The sequence below is a fragment of the Talpa occidentalis genome, unplaced genomic scaffold, assembly GCF_014898055.3.
Source record: "Talpa occidentalis isolate TD23 unplaced genomic scaffold, MPIMG_talOcc4v2.1 talOcc4.7, whole genome shotgun sequence".
Taxonomy (NCBI): domain Eukaryota; kingdom Metazoa; phylum Chordata; class Mammalia; order Eulipotyphla; family Talpidae; genus Talpa; species Talpa occidentalis.
In genome coordinates this window covers 71,364,700-71,382,405 of record NW_023605083.1, presented here as the reverse complement: position 1 = coordinate 71,382,405, position 17,706 = coordinate 71,364,700, and the positions used below count along the sequence as shown (strand labels likewise).

The 17,706-nt window shown below is 40.3% G+C and overlaps 1 protein-coding gene across 1 annotated transcript in view; it reads right to left on the bottom strand.

Moving 5' to 3' along the window:
* The window catches only part of RECK (reversion inducing cysteine rich protein with kazal motifs), a 69,527-nt gene that overhangs the window by 6,113 nt on the left and 45,708 nt on the right, over positions 1 to 17,706 (bottom strand). The window contains exons 11-17 of the mRNA XM_037494834.2: positions 14,373 to 14,585; positions 12,693 to 12,829; positions 10,344 to 10,484; positions 8,697 to 8,885; positions 7,093 to 7,215; positions 4,903 to 5,074; positions 988 to 1,180 (exon numbers count right to left, since the gene is read on the bottom strand). Coding sequence (XP_037350731.1) covers positions 988 to 1,180; positions 4,903 to 5,074; positions 7,093 to 7,215; positions 8,697 to 8,885; positions 10,344 to 10,484; positions 12,693 to 12,829; positions 14,373 to 14,585 — 1,168 coding nt within the window. The remainder of the gene's footprint in view (positions 1 to 987; positions 1,181 to 4,902; positions 5,075 to 7,092; positions 7,216 to 8,696; positions 8,886 to 10,343; positions 10,485 to 12,692; positions 12,830 to 14,372; positions 14,586 to 17,706) is intronic.

Below are 17,706 nucleotides of genomic sequence, written 5' to 3'. Positions count from 1 at the left end.
GATTACTTTTCTTAGCCTCTGTGGGACTTGGGGCTTTATCTCACGTCCCAAGTGAGACAAACCGCCCCTCTCCACCTCCAGACTTCCATTATTCCAGGAATGTTGTCTGAATAAAAAAAAAAAAAGTGCAATCTTCAGGCAAATATGGAGGCCTTATCATTTCATGCTGGGTACGGGATGCAGAGAGGGAAGGTGGGGGGGCCAGTGGGACAGACAGTCTGGATCCATCAGGTAGGTTAGGAATATGTAAGAGAAAAATTGAGGCAGGAGAAAGGAACAAGTAGGAAGAAAAGAGAGATTGAGAGTGGCAGGTAAAGATGCAATTGGATCACAAGCTCTGAGGAAACAAGGCTAGGAGACAAGCTGAGGGAGTCCTCCTCGCCGCGGAGACCAGGGTCGAGACACGGTCACATCAGATGTTGGCAGGGGAGCTGGGCCTGGCGCCAGATCCTCAAGGCGAGGATCTGCACACAGGTCAGGGGCAATGTGGAGAGCCTATGTGGGGTTTCCTTGGGCTTACTTTTTAACATAAATACAGACTTCACAGGCCTACAAGACTGACAGATAAACTGATATAAAAAGGCACTAAGTCATGGAGAAATTTTCGATGTCTTTTCAATACTGCTGGAGGGAAGAGTGGGAAAAGAACTCTTGTTTGTTTTAACATACATTCTTCCTTACTTGTTTTCTAATAAGGGCCCACAGAGCTTCAGGAAGTGAAAATAGTGTTGATGCACACCAGGGGTGTGAAGCTTTACATTCTTAAGAGTGGGCTGTAGGAGGTCACGCTCCCCTTGCCTGTACACTGATGGGCAAAGGGACACTCTGACCCTCTCCAGTTACTGGAAGAGTCAGTTTGGGGATGGCTCTAGATTTGACAGTAGTCACAGAAGACCCGCAAGTAGAAGACTCCATGCTGATTCATCTGTAAAAGCCTGTGAACAAATTTTGTGCTGTGACATGGGTTGATGAGATAAGCAGTGGTACCTGGCACGGGCCCCTGTATAAGAGGCTCCTCCCTCTCTGGTACAAAGTGCAGAGGTTGCTGTGCTCCATGTGGCTCGTGTCACAAACAGGATCGCGGACCTGATCACAAGTGAGCTGTCTTGGCAAACACTCATACTGGCTACATCCAAACGAATCAAAAGTTGTCAGGCAGACCTGGGGCTTGGGGATGCATCTGAAAACACAAATGTAGAACTATGAGCCACCCCTGGGAGGGACTCAGGTGGGGCCAGTCAAGCACTGACAAGCACAGGAGCTTGAGGAAATAGCAAGAAACAGCCTCTCTCCCTAACAGCCTATGGAGAGAGGGAGGGCCAAGCATGCAGATGAAGTAGCTCCTCAGGTAGGAAGTTACACGCACAATGCTCATGGATAAGTCCCAAATGGGGGGCAGGAGAAAACACCAGGAGGTGGTGGCATCCTAGTGGGATACTGGAGGCCAAGGGGAGTTGCACAGGCCAGGCTAAGATGGCAGCATGAGCACAGGTGTGAGGCTCAAGAGACTGTGGTGCCCGGGGAATGGGCGGGTGACCCACAGGCAGGAACAGAGGATGCACGGGATGGAAATGGCATACAAGGTGAACAGGCCGGTTAGAGCCCCATGCCTTGTAGTCGGTAACAAATGAAACACTTTCAGGTACTTAATATTCAGCTTGAGTAATATGAGTCTATTTAAAAGAAGACCTCACAATATATTTTGGAAATTTCCAGTTTCTGTGCCTGGAGGCTGAGGACCTGAAGCTGCTGGCTATGACTCACCGAGAGGATGCCACTCCACGAAGCCACCCTTTCTTAGGACTATCTGGGCCTTTCCTTCATTCTGAATTTCTGAAATTCTTCAGAGGGGTTAGGGATGATACTCTTTTCTTCTTGCCTCATTGCAAAACGGTATTTACAACTTTTTTAAAGGTTTATTTTAATTTTATTTATATTTTTGCATAGAAGAACTGGGGTGTATGCCAGAGGTATGGGGGTGGTGGTGAGAGGATTCACCAGAGACAGAGTGGGGAGCAGAACAGGCAGATCTACTGTGGGGAGCATCAGGCGAAACAGGAGAGGTCTGCTGTGCCAGATGTGGGTGAGCTCCCTCCCTGGGGATCAAACCCAGGTCTTGGCTGTGAGAGTGCAGAGACTTAACCCCCAGGCCACTAGGGAGGCCCTTTAACTTTCTATAAGAAGATAAACTCTATTAAAATCTTTCATTGTCTTAGGCAGTTTGAAGAAATTGGATACACAAACTATCGGCAAATGAAAGAAGAATACAGCCGCTATGTTGTTTTAATTTCTACTCTCTTAGCCTCCTGCACAGAAGTGGCCACCACCATCATCTCTGTGGTCGCCTTTTCTGATAAATTTAAAATGAGAATGCACTTAGTTATGGTTTCATGGACATTGAAGACATCTGAAGAGAAATAACTGAAGAGAATATTTAGTTTCATTATCCATTAACATGAAAGGGGTGAGAACAAAGAACATGAGGAGAAATCTGGTAACCTTGGAAGGAAAGACTATCAATTTGAATCCATAGAAATGAGTCATGGGAGAGGGCGAGGATCCAGGGGACGGCTGAGAGTGAACGTGATAAGGGCAGGGCCTTTATCCTGCTTATTATTGTGTCCGAGTGCTTAAAAGATGCCTGGTACATGTGTAGACACTTGATGAATGAATAGAACTTTTAATTTTTCAAACATTGTGAACAGATTATAAGCCCACAGTGAAACTGAAAAGTGCAAATGGTAAATAGTGAAAAATAAGTCTGCCTTCTACTTTATATCCCAGGTATCAACCTGGTTTCCTTCCCTAGAGGCAGTATCATTACCAGTGTCTTACTTATCCTTCCAGAGATGTTTTATGGGGGATGTACCAACCCCTTTGTATGAGAGTTGTCTGTGTCCCTATATAATGTTATAAACCTTTTTATCTTTGCTAATCTTAAAGATGGAAAATGGCACACAATTATAGTTTTATTCTAGTTTATATTTCTCTTAATGTGAGGAAGATTAGATTATGGCAGACTGGCTAGATGCTCATCAAATTCATCTAATTCTCTTTCTGGGCACACATTACATTATATTTCCAGCCTCCATGGCAGTCAATTGTGGCCACGTGACAGTTCTAGGCAATGGAATGTGGCTGGAAAGAGATAAATGTCAATTGATGGAATTTAAAATGAGAATGCACTTAGTTATGGTTTTATGGACAAGATAGATAAATGTCAATCATTTATCTCTAAATAATCATTTATCCTTTATCTTTAAATGTTAGAGATAAATGTCAATTGTAGATTGGGCCCATAAAAGTTTTTCAAGCGTAACCTTTACCATCTCCCTTCTCTTACCTATTGGCAAGGGCAGATGATACAGGGACTATGAGGCTATAGGAGCTGGAAGATCCTAAAGCTGAGTGACCCTAGGGGAAGCTGCCTGCTCTATACCCAAGTGGATTGTATAGAATGTCTGTTATATTAAAGTACAATATTTTGGGGTTCATATATAGAAGCAGGAGTGCTTACAATACCTAATAAAAGCATCTTCTCATGTGAATAAGAACCATGTGGACTTCCTTTTCTATGTTGATGTCCTTGGTCCATTTGTTGATTAGGTTATTAATCTCTGCCTAGTTTTTTATTAGGTTGTTTCTCTTTCTTGTATTGATTTGTTGGGGGGTCTTCATATTATAACGACATCAGCTCTTTCTCTGTGATACTCTTTCCATCTTATCATTTGTCTGTTAGCATGCAGACATTTTTCATTTTTATGTAGCTACAATTTTCAGTCTTTTATATTTACTTTGTATTATATACAGAAAGGCCTTCCCACTCTACTCTGAGATTTTAGCCTTTCATAATAAAGGCAAAACCACCTTATTCAGAAGGCTGGCAAAGTAAGGAAAACAAATACCAAAATATCCCATAATTCCACCTCCCAACATAACTGCATCATCCTTTGGCTTTTGCCCTTATCCGCTTTTCTTCTGCCTGGCACCAGTCTTCTTTCCACAGAAACTTTTGTTGCTCAGTTTTAATGGTATAACTTTTGCCAGAGAGGTTACCAATTTTTTCCATCATTTCTTTTAACACATGAGAAGATCCTTCCCTCCCTCCGTACTACCCCAGAGCTTGCAGGGTGAAGGAGCAATTGTTTATTCTCTGTAAAATAAGGAAAGGACTGGGGCACTGCATGTGCCCTGCTCAGGTCGCTGAAGCAGCCAGTGGAAACGCTTGTGTGAGAAACTTGACACCCAGGAGAGTGTGTGGGTCACACGCCATGCAGTCAGCACATGCAGGAACCCATGCCGAGGCTAGGCCCCTGAGGTTGTGAGGAAACTGAGGGGAAAGGAGCCCCTAGACAAATAATTTCAAGAAATGCTGAAGTTGCATTTGCAGAAAATTATTATGCCCAATATCTAAAATGGAGGCAGACAAGTAGAAGAAAACTTCCCATTATAATCAGGCACAAGCAGCCAGTGACAAGAATATACCATGGCTCATCTCAGCTGCTCTCCTTGCCTCACACTTTCTGTCTACAGAACCCCACGGCTCCCAGCGCACATTGTGTGATCTCATCTCCAGTGGCCTCAAGATCTGTGTTCCCATTTCTCTGCCTCACCAACACCACCTTTCCTTCATTATCAACCTTCTTGTCCTCTCCTTTCCAGTGAGCTACCACATCCTCCCGCGGCTTTCCCAGGCTTTTCCAGTGTGCTTCAACCGCTCCATTTCTGGGCCCAGTCACAGCTCATGGCTGGCAGCTGTGCATGGCTCTTCCCCTCTAGACTCCAAACTCCTCAGAGCAGAGACCTTTTTAATTCATCTTTGTAATCTCTTTGTTTGGTACCCAGTAGATACTGAGTAAAGTGCTGGTCTTAGATGAAAATGATAAGGAGTCATTGACTTACCTTTGGTTTTTCGGGCAGGGGTTAGGGTTGCATGGATCCTTGGAGATGCACGATCCAAATTCAAACTGATGGTCTTGGAGGCCAACGCAGCGAGCAATGCAGGCGCTGGGGTACGTACGTCCGTTCTGTCCACACACAGGGACAAACTGATCTGCACAGTTACAGGGTAGACCTGAGGGGAGTAAAGAGCTTCAGTGGTGTGTGCCTGTGCTTTTCCTGGCCCTTCCCACTTCCTAACGAAGGTAAATCATCAGCAATCACATGGTAATCTCGTGTTAAAACAGAAATGGAAATTAAGTCACATGTAAAAGTAATCTGATTTCTGACAGTGTTTTTGAAGACAGAGGGCCTTGCAAAGCCATTTGTTTGCGTGCAGGCTTTCCTTTGTTTGGTTTATTGCCAACTAATGGAAGACCTCTAGAACCTGACCCCAGAGACCCCTATAAACAAAGCTAGTCTCAGAAAAGTAAACACTGTTTCTCCTGAATTAGCATGTAAAATCTAGAATTTAGATATTTGAGGTCTGGCTTGGGGGATTTCTGAAATGTTAAAGAGTAACACCTAAAATATAAAAAGGGAAGTGGCCTAGGAGCTATGTTTCAGCACTACCACTGCAATGGCCTGAGTGCCATCTCCGGCCAGGGAGCAACCCACATGGCACAGCAGACCTCTCCTGTCTCACCCAATGCTCCCCTCAGCAGTATATTTCAGTGTATCTGCCTGTTCTGCTCCCCACTCTGTCTCTGGTGAATCCTCTCACCCCACCCCTAGCCCCTGCACCTTTAGCCTATACCCAGCTCTTCAATGCAAAAATAAATTAAACAACAACAACAAAAGATAAAAAGCAAAGGTTATGAATTCCTCACTTAAGTTCTTTCCACTTTTCCTAGAGGGGAGAGGAACAAGAGAGTAACTTGGGAAATTATTGTCATTTTGAGACTTAAGAACTTTTATGAAGACATTTCTCTGAGTCATGTTTGGACTAAGACACTATCTGAGTTCCAAGGATATGGTAGATTTTAAGGCCAGAAAAAACTCCTTAAAGTCTGCAAGCTAAATAGTCATGAAATGAATTTACCCCAAGAAACAAAGGACTGCATACTACAGGGAGAAAGGGTTTGGCTAGTTGTAAAGGTCATTTCCCCAAAACACTGAGAAGCAGGCAAGAAAATAAAAGTCTTCTGTGTAAATTTTTAGTTTATTCTTTATCCCCACATTATTTTATGGTCTCTCTAAGCAAAAAGAATTATCCTCATTAGAGCACACAATGATAATGATGATCATGATGATGGGGTGATGATGATACAGTGAAGTCTGTGACTCCTTAGGGTAGAGAGAGGATGGGATGGAGTTAGCCCTGCTTCTACTTCCCCTCAGTCTGGAATTACCATCTTAGTTCTGATCTCTTTTTTATTTCCAGCGGACGGGAGATAACAAGGTTGGGCAATCGTCTCCGCCACTTCATTCCATGTGTAATACTAACTATAGGGAAAGAAGAATCAAGTTGCTACAGAAGCAGGAATCAGGGCAAGAGCAGCTACCTGGTCCTTTGCCACCCAGAACCAATGGTGTTTCAGATCTGGAACAAAGCAGATACCAACAGATACCAGGAGGCTATGCTATTGCTATTGGCAACTGTAATTTCTTCTCAGGAGAAGAGCATCCTATCTCATCAGCCTTCTCACAGATGTAGCTGGTATGAACTTTAATACCAGCAGCATAAAACATAGGAAAGTCAAGAAAGTAGTATTCTTGGATATTTGTGTGACCCTAAAAGAACCAGTAAGCTAAGTTAGGTCAGGGAAGAAGATGATGAGAAAAACATTGTAATAGAAACAAATTTAGAAAACACATGGGTATTTTAGACCAGGGGTTAGAAGGATTTTTTTACCAGGTAGAAAAGTTCCATTTAACTAAAACCATCCCAATCACTTGCCTGTTCTTTTTTTCACTCAGAATTCTAGAATATTGGTTTAGAAGGGCTGTAAGAAACCATTTGGTTTAATGCCTTCAGTTCATAGAAGAGGAAGATGAGATCTAGAGAGGAAAAGCGCTTTGCTTTCACATGGTGTATTTATTTTACTGTGTGCATTTGCCGTTAAAGCAAAACCAGAGAAGCTGCCTTCAAGGGAAAATGGGTACAAAGGGATGACGGCCTGCAGAGGACAACCTCTGGGTGAGCATGGTTACCTGTGAAGGTACGACGGTCATCTTCTGAACTGTGCTCACTGAGGCACAGGCGGGTAGAACACACCAAATTTCCAGCAAAACAAGAACAGACATTGCAGTCAATGTTAAAGGATGTTCCATGACCTAAGAGAAAGAAAATAAACTGCTGAGCTACATCATGCACTTATAAAAAGGGTATAAATTAAAAATTTAATAATTTCAGTTTTTTAAATGGTAATTCTTGAAATATGACTTCTGAATATATAAACTATATTCTGAATATATCTTAAATTCTGAATAAACTGTCACATTTATATTTTCCTATTTACCTCTTACCATATCCTTCCAAACCCCTATTGTGTGGTCTTACCACACTGCTCCCTTTTCTCTAGAATGCTTCTGGCTGTCCTTTCTGCCTTGAATGATCCTCTCCTCCTTCTAGAACATCCCCCATCTCTCCAGACTGCCCTGATGCCATCTTTGGGTTGAAGACCTGCCAGAATAAATAGCTTCTTGAAGAGTACTTGGTCCTGCTCCTTTTTGTGGCTCAAATTCCCTTCCATCTTATCATGTAAAACTTGAATACAAACCTCCACTCCAGCCTCAGCTCCACAAAGCACTAGCATTTTCTTTTGGATAGGATAGCATTTAGTCAGTGAAAGTGTACGAAGGAATGAGTATGTTTATTCTCAGAAACATTCTGTGAAACAAGGTACCTGCATTTTAGAGAAGTTAGAATAAAACCTAAGAAATGAATAACTGACTTGATAGTCTAGGGCAGACATTGGCAAATTCTTTTCAGTGAAGTGCATACTTTTTAAACAATACCTCAAAGAGAAGACAAAGAGGCACATAAGAGCTGAACTACTCTGACGGACCAGAAGGTAGAGGTAGGGGTAACTATAACAGGGGGAGCAGCTGTAGGGAAAGCACATTTTTTAGAGTGGCATTTTTTCCCCCACAAATTTTGAGGCAATATGTTGACATGAACAGTTGTTAGGGCCATAGCAGAAGATGGTTAAGGACACAGTGAGAAGGCATGACCCTAAGACTTTTAGACGAGATCAAACTGGCATATTTGAATGTGTTCTCTGCCAGTTCCTAGTCAACAGTGTAGTTCCTGTTCCCCAGTTTGCTTTCCTGAGTTTCACTTCTGGTAAAGGAGGACAGGGGAAAAGACGTGGTTGAGGAAAGGTAGGGAGGAATACACCCACATTCTTGCCTGCACAGAACAAGGGCTCTGGAGTCTAATAGGCTTGGAGATGAATTCTGCTTTGTCACTCATTAGTTGGGAGACTCTGAGCATCTGCTTCCTCACAAGAGCACTTTTCTCCAACAGTAACTGGGAAGGCTGAATGAGATAATGAGGGCCTAGATTTAGCATAGTGCTTGGCACACAGCTAGTGCTTCAAAAAGTATTCACTAGCCCCTTCTTGAGGAAGCTTTTAAGAGGGATCCTTATAAGTCCCAGTGCCCTGTAGAGTACAGTTCGAAAACTACTGCCCTGTAGTATCTGATTTGTGGACTTCACTCGCTGGTGAGAAGTCATCCAATGTTCTTCCCAGAAAGTTAAGATAAATAATAATACATTAAAAACAAGAAGCAAATAAATGCTCAAGACTCACTTTTTCTTTTTCCTCCAACAATGCAAGATTTCTGGAGGTCTATACAATGCATCTCCATGCAGTTTTCTAAAAGTCCACTCTGTCCACATAAGCAAATTTTATAACAACCAACTTCCCCCGCAGATGATGGCACTTGGATTAGTGTTCCCTGACGGACGATGAAATCAGATGCCTCTCCCAATTTGCAACCTGGAGACAAAAAAAAAAAAATTAGCCGAGAGATGGTATTCTTCCATGACACTATTTTATGACATTAAGTTGTATTTCACATAAGTCTTATAGGTACTCCCTGTAAAGAGTATGCACCTACTAAAGATTATGTAATAGATGTTCTACCTAATTAAGGAATTGGTTCACTGGCCAAAAACATATCTTCTCAAATGAAATTTCATGTTCTGTGAGATGGTGATGATTAAGGACCTATACTCCAAAGCTAGCTTCAATTCAGTACAAAAATGCTATGAGATACACAGTTTTTTATTTCTTTGGGTTTGTCAAGGCTATTTGTAAATCATATTTTTTTAATGGTACATGGAAACTGACAGTATCTTGGTCAGGCAAACTTTTAGTCATGGAATGTAAGAATGCTTTACATTTAAAATGGAAAACCTATCCATTTTCAATTTTAACAAGATTCACCTGACTTGTTATATATATTATATATTGTATATATTTATATTATATATATTATGATGCTACAACCGAATATTATGGTATTATACAAATATTGTAGATGATCCTTTGAATTACGATGCTTATTTAAGTTACTCTCTAATCCATTTTTATTTCACAGATATTAAAAAATAATGATTCTGCTAGGATAAAGAAACATTCTCAATTGGGAAATGGAGTAAAGAAAACAAAATACTGGGCCTCCCCTGGTGGTGCAGGCGGTTGAGCGCCGCACTGTGAAACTGCAGCCTCTGCAGCTCTGGTTCGATCCTGGCTGGCCGGGGAGGGTCCTACATGGTGCGGCAGACCTCTCCCGTCATGCCCGCTGCTCCCCTCAGCAGTGTATTTCAGTTAGTCTGCATGTTCTGTTCCCTACTCTTTCTCTGGTGAATCCTCTTACCCTCCCGCACATCTAGCCTATATCCCGGTTCTTGTATAAATAAATAAATTAAAAAGAAAATACTACCACAAATAGATTCCAAAGGGACCCAGAGAGATATAAGATTTGAAACTAAAGGGCAAAAATTTCCAGCCTTAAGTCATATGCATTCCAACACATCAATCTTTAGGAAGATACTCACACTTCCCATAGAATATGCCATTTCTCCAGATCCAAAGAGAAAGAAAGGAAAAAGCCGCAATATGTAGTACATTGCCTCTAATTACAACAGGTAAGACAAAGGTCAAAAAGCTAGCCCAAGTTTCTCTCTTCTTTTATAGTCAAGAACTCTGTATTTCATTATGAAAGTCAGGCTTTGGATTGATATTAGTTTACATCTAAATAACCACTAAAAACTACATCAACTTTGTCTCTACACAAATAACTTACTGGGAAACCTCAAATATTACAGAGAAAAAACATAATAAAAAAAAAGTAAAGTCCCTTGTAATCTCACTCCAAATTCAACCCTTAGAAAGAAACCCTAGCAGCACATATCTAGACTCATCCCAGAGCCACGCCCATCTGCCTCTCACCTTGAACGCAGGAGTATGGGAGGCAGGGGTCTCCAGATGGGCATCCTTTCCGGTTTACCTCACAGAGTTCATTTGCAGGACAAGGGTTAGGGTTACAGGGGTGAGTCACCTCTTCTACAATGTTACCCAAAGTGCTTGGCCCTGGAAAAAAACAAAGATAGGTCAGTTTAACCAACTCTAAAGAGCGGCAGAAGTCTATAAATTATTTGCATTAATTATGTCTGGAATAATGGAGAGCTCATGAGCATAAAATGAGACCCAGTTCTAGGAAGCTATTAAAATACTCAGATATTGGGCCTCCCCGGTGGCTCAGGGGTTGAGCGCTGGGTTGCGAAGCTGCCCGCAGCCTCTGCAGTGCCGGTTTGATCCCGGCTGCTCCCCGGCCATTGGAGGAGGGTCCCGCATGGCACGCAGACCTCTCCTGTCACCCGCTGCTCCCCTCAGCAGTGTATTTCGTCGGTCTGCCTGTTCTGTTCCCCGCTCTGGCTCTGGTGAATTCTCTCACCCTCCCGCGCTTCTGACTGTACCCAGTGCTTATATAAGTAAATAAACAAATAAATCTTTAAAAAAAAAATACTCAGATACTCTTGGTCATCTGTGAATCTAGCATGAACATACATACATTCATTGGTGCCCACAAAATGGCAAGTTCTTGGTACAGAAGTGAACAAAACATAAATCTCCAACATAGAGCTAACATTCTAGTTGAGAAAGAGTGAGTGTGTGTGTGTGTGTGTGTGTGTGTGTGAATAAAGAAAAAGATAATGACAAGTGTAAGTAGTGTGAGAGGGTGGGAAATGACAGGAATAGCTTGGTAGGTTGATGAAATAGGTGTTTCTATCTAAGAGGGGTAATTTAGCACCTTGTGCCATATGTGAGAACCATTTATTATGGTGAGAGGAACCCTGTACCATTATTATACTTGTTAACTTGTGAAATAATGACCAAAGACGAGTCTAACTTTAATATAAAGTATATGTGATATTTAAAGAGAGTATTAAAACTCAAACAAATATTGATGTTAGGCTAGACTCAGACTCTCAGGCTAAAAGAGGTATAAGAGCTCTTGAGTTCATCTCATCCAGCACAATTATTTTATAAATAGGGAAGCTGAAGCTCAAAAAGCGATCTGTTCGTGTCACAAAGACCTATGATTCTAGTCTAATGTTCTCTTTTTTGCTATACTGGTCACAAAGGCTGAGGGACATAATGTTTTGATCATGAGGAAATGTGGCAGATATTACTATGACAATAGCTGCAAATCTAACACCCACTCTTCTCTTCCTGCTTGCCAAGAGAATTCCAGTTTTCCTTAGGTAGCAAGGGTCCACAGTTACAGACATAATCTTCCCAGTTACCCTTATAATTAAGGGTGTTTTTCCTTTAAAGTAGGCTATGGTGGCTAGAATTCAGCAGCCAGGTTGTGGTAATAAAATACATGAAGTAACCTTAATGACTGAAGCCAAGCACTAAGAATAGTGGAGAAAGATAAAAGGAATCTGGATTTCTGATGATGGAGCCACCATGACACCCTGGATTACTTATTTCTGAACTTTCTTTTATTTCTATCTGTTGTTCTCTTATTCATAATTGAATTTAATTCGATCTGACTTAGGAAAACAAAGCAAGTGGGAGCTGAATTGACTGCCTGGCTTTCCAGTCAGCATAAATGCCACCTGGGGGTGGTCTAAACACCCCCTTATCCTAACTTCTTAGTGGCCAGTAGTTTCTAAGCTCTGGTTTCCATCAGAAACAGTCACCTTCTGTCAGGAAGCTCAGACCAGGACCCCGCAGTGAGAAACAACTTATTCTTGTAGGTCTTTGCAAGAGTATTTGGCAGAGAGTAAAAATTCCATTTTCATGTACTAATGCAGATCATCATTCCCACTTCCTGGTCCAATCATGACCAGGAAGCAGCAATGACATGGAGATAGTTATTAGAGAATGCTGGTCCCTGATTCACTGCTGAGGAGTCCTGACTGACAATAGTTAACTACCTCCTCAGACAGATAACGACAATCACTTTCGCTTACATATATTAAGATGACAATTCTTTCCTGGCCAAAAAGACCAAGCAGATGTGATACAGAGTATGCAACTGAGATAGTATCATTAAACCACATATTCTCAACAGATAGACACTCCTCCAAAGCAGATATTAAATGCGGCAATAGAAAGGAGAAGTATTTGAAATCTGAAGAAACAACATACGGCAAGTCCTGACTTGACATTGTGATAGATTCTTAGAAATGAAATGAATGAAATGATGGCTGAGATTTCTTTTTCTCAGCAATCTTATAACAAAACAGTTGAATGAAACAATGTGACTAGAGAATCTGCTGTACTTACTGAGGTATGTATCCAAAGGTATACAATTCTCCAGGTCATCTGTGGGTGACAGAAGCTCACAAATACTTTCAGCTGTGTGGTCTTCAGGGAACTTGTTCTGGTCCCCACATTTCTTGAGAATCTCCACACAATCTGATCTTGAAAAGGAAAATACCCACAAATTTAGGGTTCAAGGAACCTCTTCATCATGTTGTCATAGCCATTATCAATTATGTTTCTGAAACTTTCCAGAAAGTGAGTTTTCATAACTTTACAGTGATTTACAATGGGTCAGGTCTAAGTATGGCAAACGAGAACAGGAGTTACAGCTGACCTCAAGTTGAACAGTAAGTAATATATTTCACTACCAAAGCATCCTTAACTTTCTCTTATCTGAGATCAAAGGACTTGCTCAGATTTTGTCCTTGTATGTACTGTTCCTGCCATCAGTGCCTTTTCACTGTCTTTGAAAGGAAATTAAACTAGACTAATCTTAATTGCTCTTTGTAAAATTACACATCCTTTGTTTCAAGACCTTATACTTGCTTGCTTCTGCCTTTCTTCTCGCCCTTCCCTTGTTTCTCTTTCAAAATCTTTTTAGTTAACAACAAAAAGGTGCTGGTCTATAACAACTGGAAAGTCCACTACTAAAAAATTTCCCAGTCTTAATAGGGATTTGATTCCTTTCATATGTTTTTTATGCTAAGGGTCTATAAATCTCCTATCTGTTGCCTCTTGCTTGTCACTCAATAATTACCTCTTACCTCTCCAGGACTCAGGTCAACCCAAAATCATGTCAGAGACTAGATACGGACCCTGTTTAGGGTTGAAATGACCTTCAGTCATCAAGTGCCCAGCAGCACCGAGTCATACACCAACTTAGGGGCTGGGTATTAACTTGGTCTTGGAAAAAAATTTTGGAAAAAAAAACATTCTTGAAGAGCAGCCAAGACAGATCACGATGTAACTAATGCTTTTGGTTTTACCCACCATAGCAGATTTCATCTTAACTTCATCTTGATCTCCCAGGTAAGCTGTTCATAAAATGTTCACCAGGAATAGGCCCTAAAGATTATATTCACTAATTCTTCACTCATCAAACATTTATGGAATACCTGCTGTGTGTCAGGATTATACTAATCCCAGAGAGGAGAAAAAGAGGAAAGAGGATATATATAAAAGATGAACAAAGAATAAACTCTTCAAGGAGATGAGCATCTAACAGAGGGTACAAGTACACACATTAAAATATAAAAATAGAATTGTGCATAGAAGGTACTCAATAAATGTTTCTTGAACTAAGTTCCTTAAGAGAAATACAAATAAAGGTGTAAATTATTATCAGCTGGAGAAATCTGGGTTAAGATGGACTGTACACACGACAGAGGTCCCAGCAGGTATGCCGTTAGGTTTGTGTGATTCACTCTGTGACATTTGTGCAAGGACAAAACCGCCTAGAAATGCATTTTGCAGAACATATCCTGTCATTAAGCCATACCTGACTTATTTGGGAGGGGCTAAGAAGGATGGGTAGTGATGAGTGGGAATGGCGGAGAGAATATTTCAATCATAGGTGGAGGAAGTACGAAGAGATATTGGCAAAGGGAAAGTGGTGGAAGAGAAAACTCTAAAGGTTGCCTGTGGGTAGAGGTCATGGAGGTTCTGAACCAAAATTGAGTCATTATGACGAAAGCAGCTTACTTGCAAATAATGCTTCCCCGGGATTTACTATGACATGGTTTAATTTGCAGTGAACAAGCTATTGCTTTCCACATTTCTGGCTGGCACTTCTTAATGTCAAGAACAGGTATGTTGATAAATGGCATCTTTATGCTTCCTTTCTCCCACAGCTTCATGTCATTCATGGCTCCTTGATCTGACTGAGCATTACAACTCCTGAAAAGTTCTGTTGGCCTACAGAGAAAAAGGGTCAGAGAGAATCAAGAGGCAATTATTTTTTAGAAAAGCAATGGGTAAAATCCTGACATATTACAGCATCAGCAAAATCTGATATTCCTAAAAAAGAAAGTACTACACCCCAGCAAAGGATTATCAGCTTTTACTGTCTAGGATTCAGTAGAGATAGTAGCATCAAGCTTCTGAATGCATGTTTTCTTTTTAATAAAGACTTTTGTGAGACCATTAAAACGTCAGAAAGCTCTGGACAGGACTATCATCTTTAGATTAAAATTGAAATATAAAAATGTATTAAAAATGCATAGATTTTGTGAGTATAATTTGATGTGATTTGTCAGATGTGTACATCCATAAAAGCACATCCAAATCAATTAGAGAGCATTTTTATGATGTAAGAAAGTTCTCTTGTTGGGTTCAATCAATATTCTCTACCACCATTCATGTTTAATCCCTATAGATTAATTTTGTGCATTGTAGAACTTTATATAAACAGAGTCATACTTTATGTGCTCTTTTGAATTTGGTGACTTTAGCTACTAAACCTTTTCAAGATTTATGCAGGTTATTGTATATATAAATTGTTCCCTTTTGTATCTGAGTAGTATCCATTAATAAATGAACACAATTTGTTTATCCTAGTGGGTTTCAAGACCCATTTATACTTTTAAAATTATTGAGTTCTCAAAGAGCTTTCATCTGTGTGGATTTTGTCCACCAATTTCAATCATATAAATCAAAATGTAAAGATTTTTAAAGTAGTTATTAATACATTAAAAATGATAAATGAGGGCCTCCCTGCTGGTGCAAGAGGTTAAGCACAGCACTGTGAAGCTATCCACAGACTGCAGCTCGAGTTCGATCCCCAGCTGATCAGGGAGCTACCCACATGGTGCAGCAGACCTCTCCTGTCTCACCTGCTGCTCCCCTCAACAGTGTATTTCAGTCAGTCTGCCTGTTCTGCTTCCCACTCTGTCTCTGGTGAATCCTCTCATGCCCTCACACCTTGGGCCTGTCCCCCAGTTTTTGTATGCATAAGTAAATAAATCTTAAAAAAAATAAAATTAAATGATAAATGATAACAAATGCATTACACGTCAGTGTAATACTTTTATGAAGAATAACTATATTTTCTAAAACAAAACAAAAATTAGTTTTAAAAACTTGAAATCTCTCTACCTTTAATCGGCTGCTATATCTCATGTCTTATAGCATCTGGAAAACTCCACTGCTCACTCTTATGAAAATGAGTGCAAAAGGCAAATAACATCTTAGCATTATCATAAAAATCATTTTGATCTCACAGGGTTTGGGGGGACTATGGACAACACTGAGAAATGCTGGTTTATTCCTTTATCTCTTTCTAGAAGTTAAGATTGTTTCCAGTTCTTGTGGCTACAAGTGGCACTGTTGGTTTATAAATTTCTAAGACATCGCTAAACTCTTCCAAAGCAGTCATGCTATTTTTACACTTTCATCACCAATACAGAAGAGTTTCAGTTGCTTTATATGCTCATCTTTTTAGAGGCAGTCATTCCATTAGTATGTAGTGGTATCCCATTGGTTTTAATTTGCATTTTGCTGATGACTAATCACGTGGAGCACCTTTTAATGCACTCATTGGATACTTGGATATCTTTTTCAAAAAGATTAAAAAAAAAAACAGGACATTCATCGAGTAGCTAATCACTGAAATCTTTAAGATGAACTGAACACTGCAACAAGGGCTCTCCCAGCGTTCGGTGTTGTTGCCTCATGGAATTCGCATCAGATTGAGGATTTTTCCACCTATTCTATTTGCTGAAAATTTTAAAATCATGAATGGGGGCAGTGAATTTTGTCAAATGCTGTTTTCTCAATCTACTAGGTCTTAGTAAGTAACGCCCTAACTAAGGACATTTCTCCTTTATTTTGTTCATCTACTGAAGTGCATTAACTTTTAAATGTTGAACCAACTAGCTCTCCCAGAATAAGCATTAGTGATAACTTCTTATACTTTTTACATATTATTCTTCCTTTTAGACCTGAAATTTCATCTTTTTTCATCAGAGTGAAGAATTTTAGCTGTGTAAGATTATAGGCAACAAATTCTCTCAGCTTTAAAAAATATAGCTACAAAAAGCTGTACCTCACCTTAATTTTTGAAGAAAGAATACTTTCAATGAATAGAAATAAAATTCTGGTTTGATTTTTTTTTTCCTCCGAGTACTTTAAAGATATCACTTTATGTTCTCTTGTGCCATTGTTTTTAAAGCTGTCATATTGTTATTTCATTATATTGTAATGTCCTACTCCCCCTGTTAGGCTGCTTTTAAGGTTTTTTCCTTCCCCCGCCCACTTTGGTTTTCACCAGGTTGACCATGGTGGGTTAGCTGTGGGTCTTCTTTGTATTTTATTTGACTTGGGATTTGCTAAGCTTCTCCATGAAGTAAATCAATGTATTTGACCAAGTTTAATCTATATTTAATAAACTATCCTCTGCTCCTTTCTTTTTTTCCTATAAATTCCAATTACAGATGGTAGATCACATTTTCTCTTTTTTTTAAAAAAGATTTATTTATTTATGCATACAAGAGCTGGGGTACAGGCCAGAGATGCAGGGGGTGAGAGGATTCACCAGAGACAGAGTGGGGAGCAGAACAGGCAGACTGACTGAAGTACACTGCTGAGAGGAGCAGCAGGCGAGACAGGAGAGGTCTGCCTCGCCATGTGGGTTGCTCAGAGGCTGTGGATTGCTTCACAGTATGGTGCTTAATCCCTTGCAACAACAGGGAGGCCCCACATTTTTTCTTTGTGCTGCAGTTTAGATACCTTCGATTGAGCCATTTTCAAGTGACTATTCTCTTATGTCTAAATTTTTCATTCCTTTCAATAAATTTCTGATTTCAGATAGTGTAGCTTTTAATTCTAGAATTTCCACTTCAATTTTTTTAAACCTGACTTGTCAAAGAAGTTTATTTTCCAACTTACTTCAATCACCCTCAACTGAATCTTATTTTATTTTATGACTTCCAGTTTCTTCAATGGTTTAGGTCTGGGTTCTGATGTTTTTTTAAATAGACAGTAAATGAGAAAGCAGAGAAGCTACAGGTTACCTGGTGAGAGAGTTGAAACCCAAACT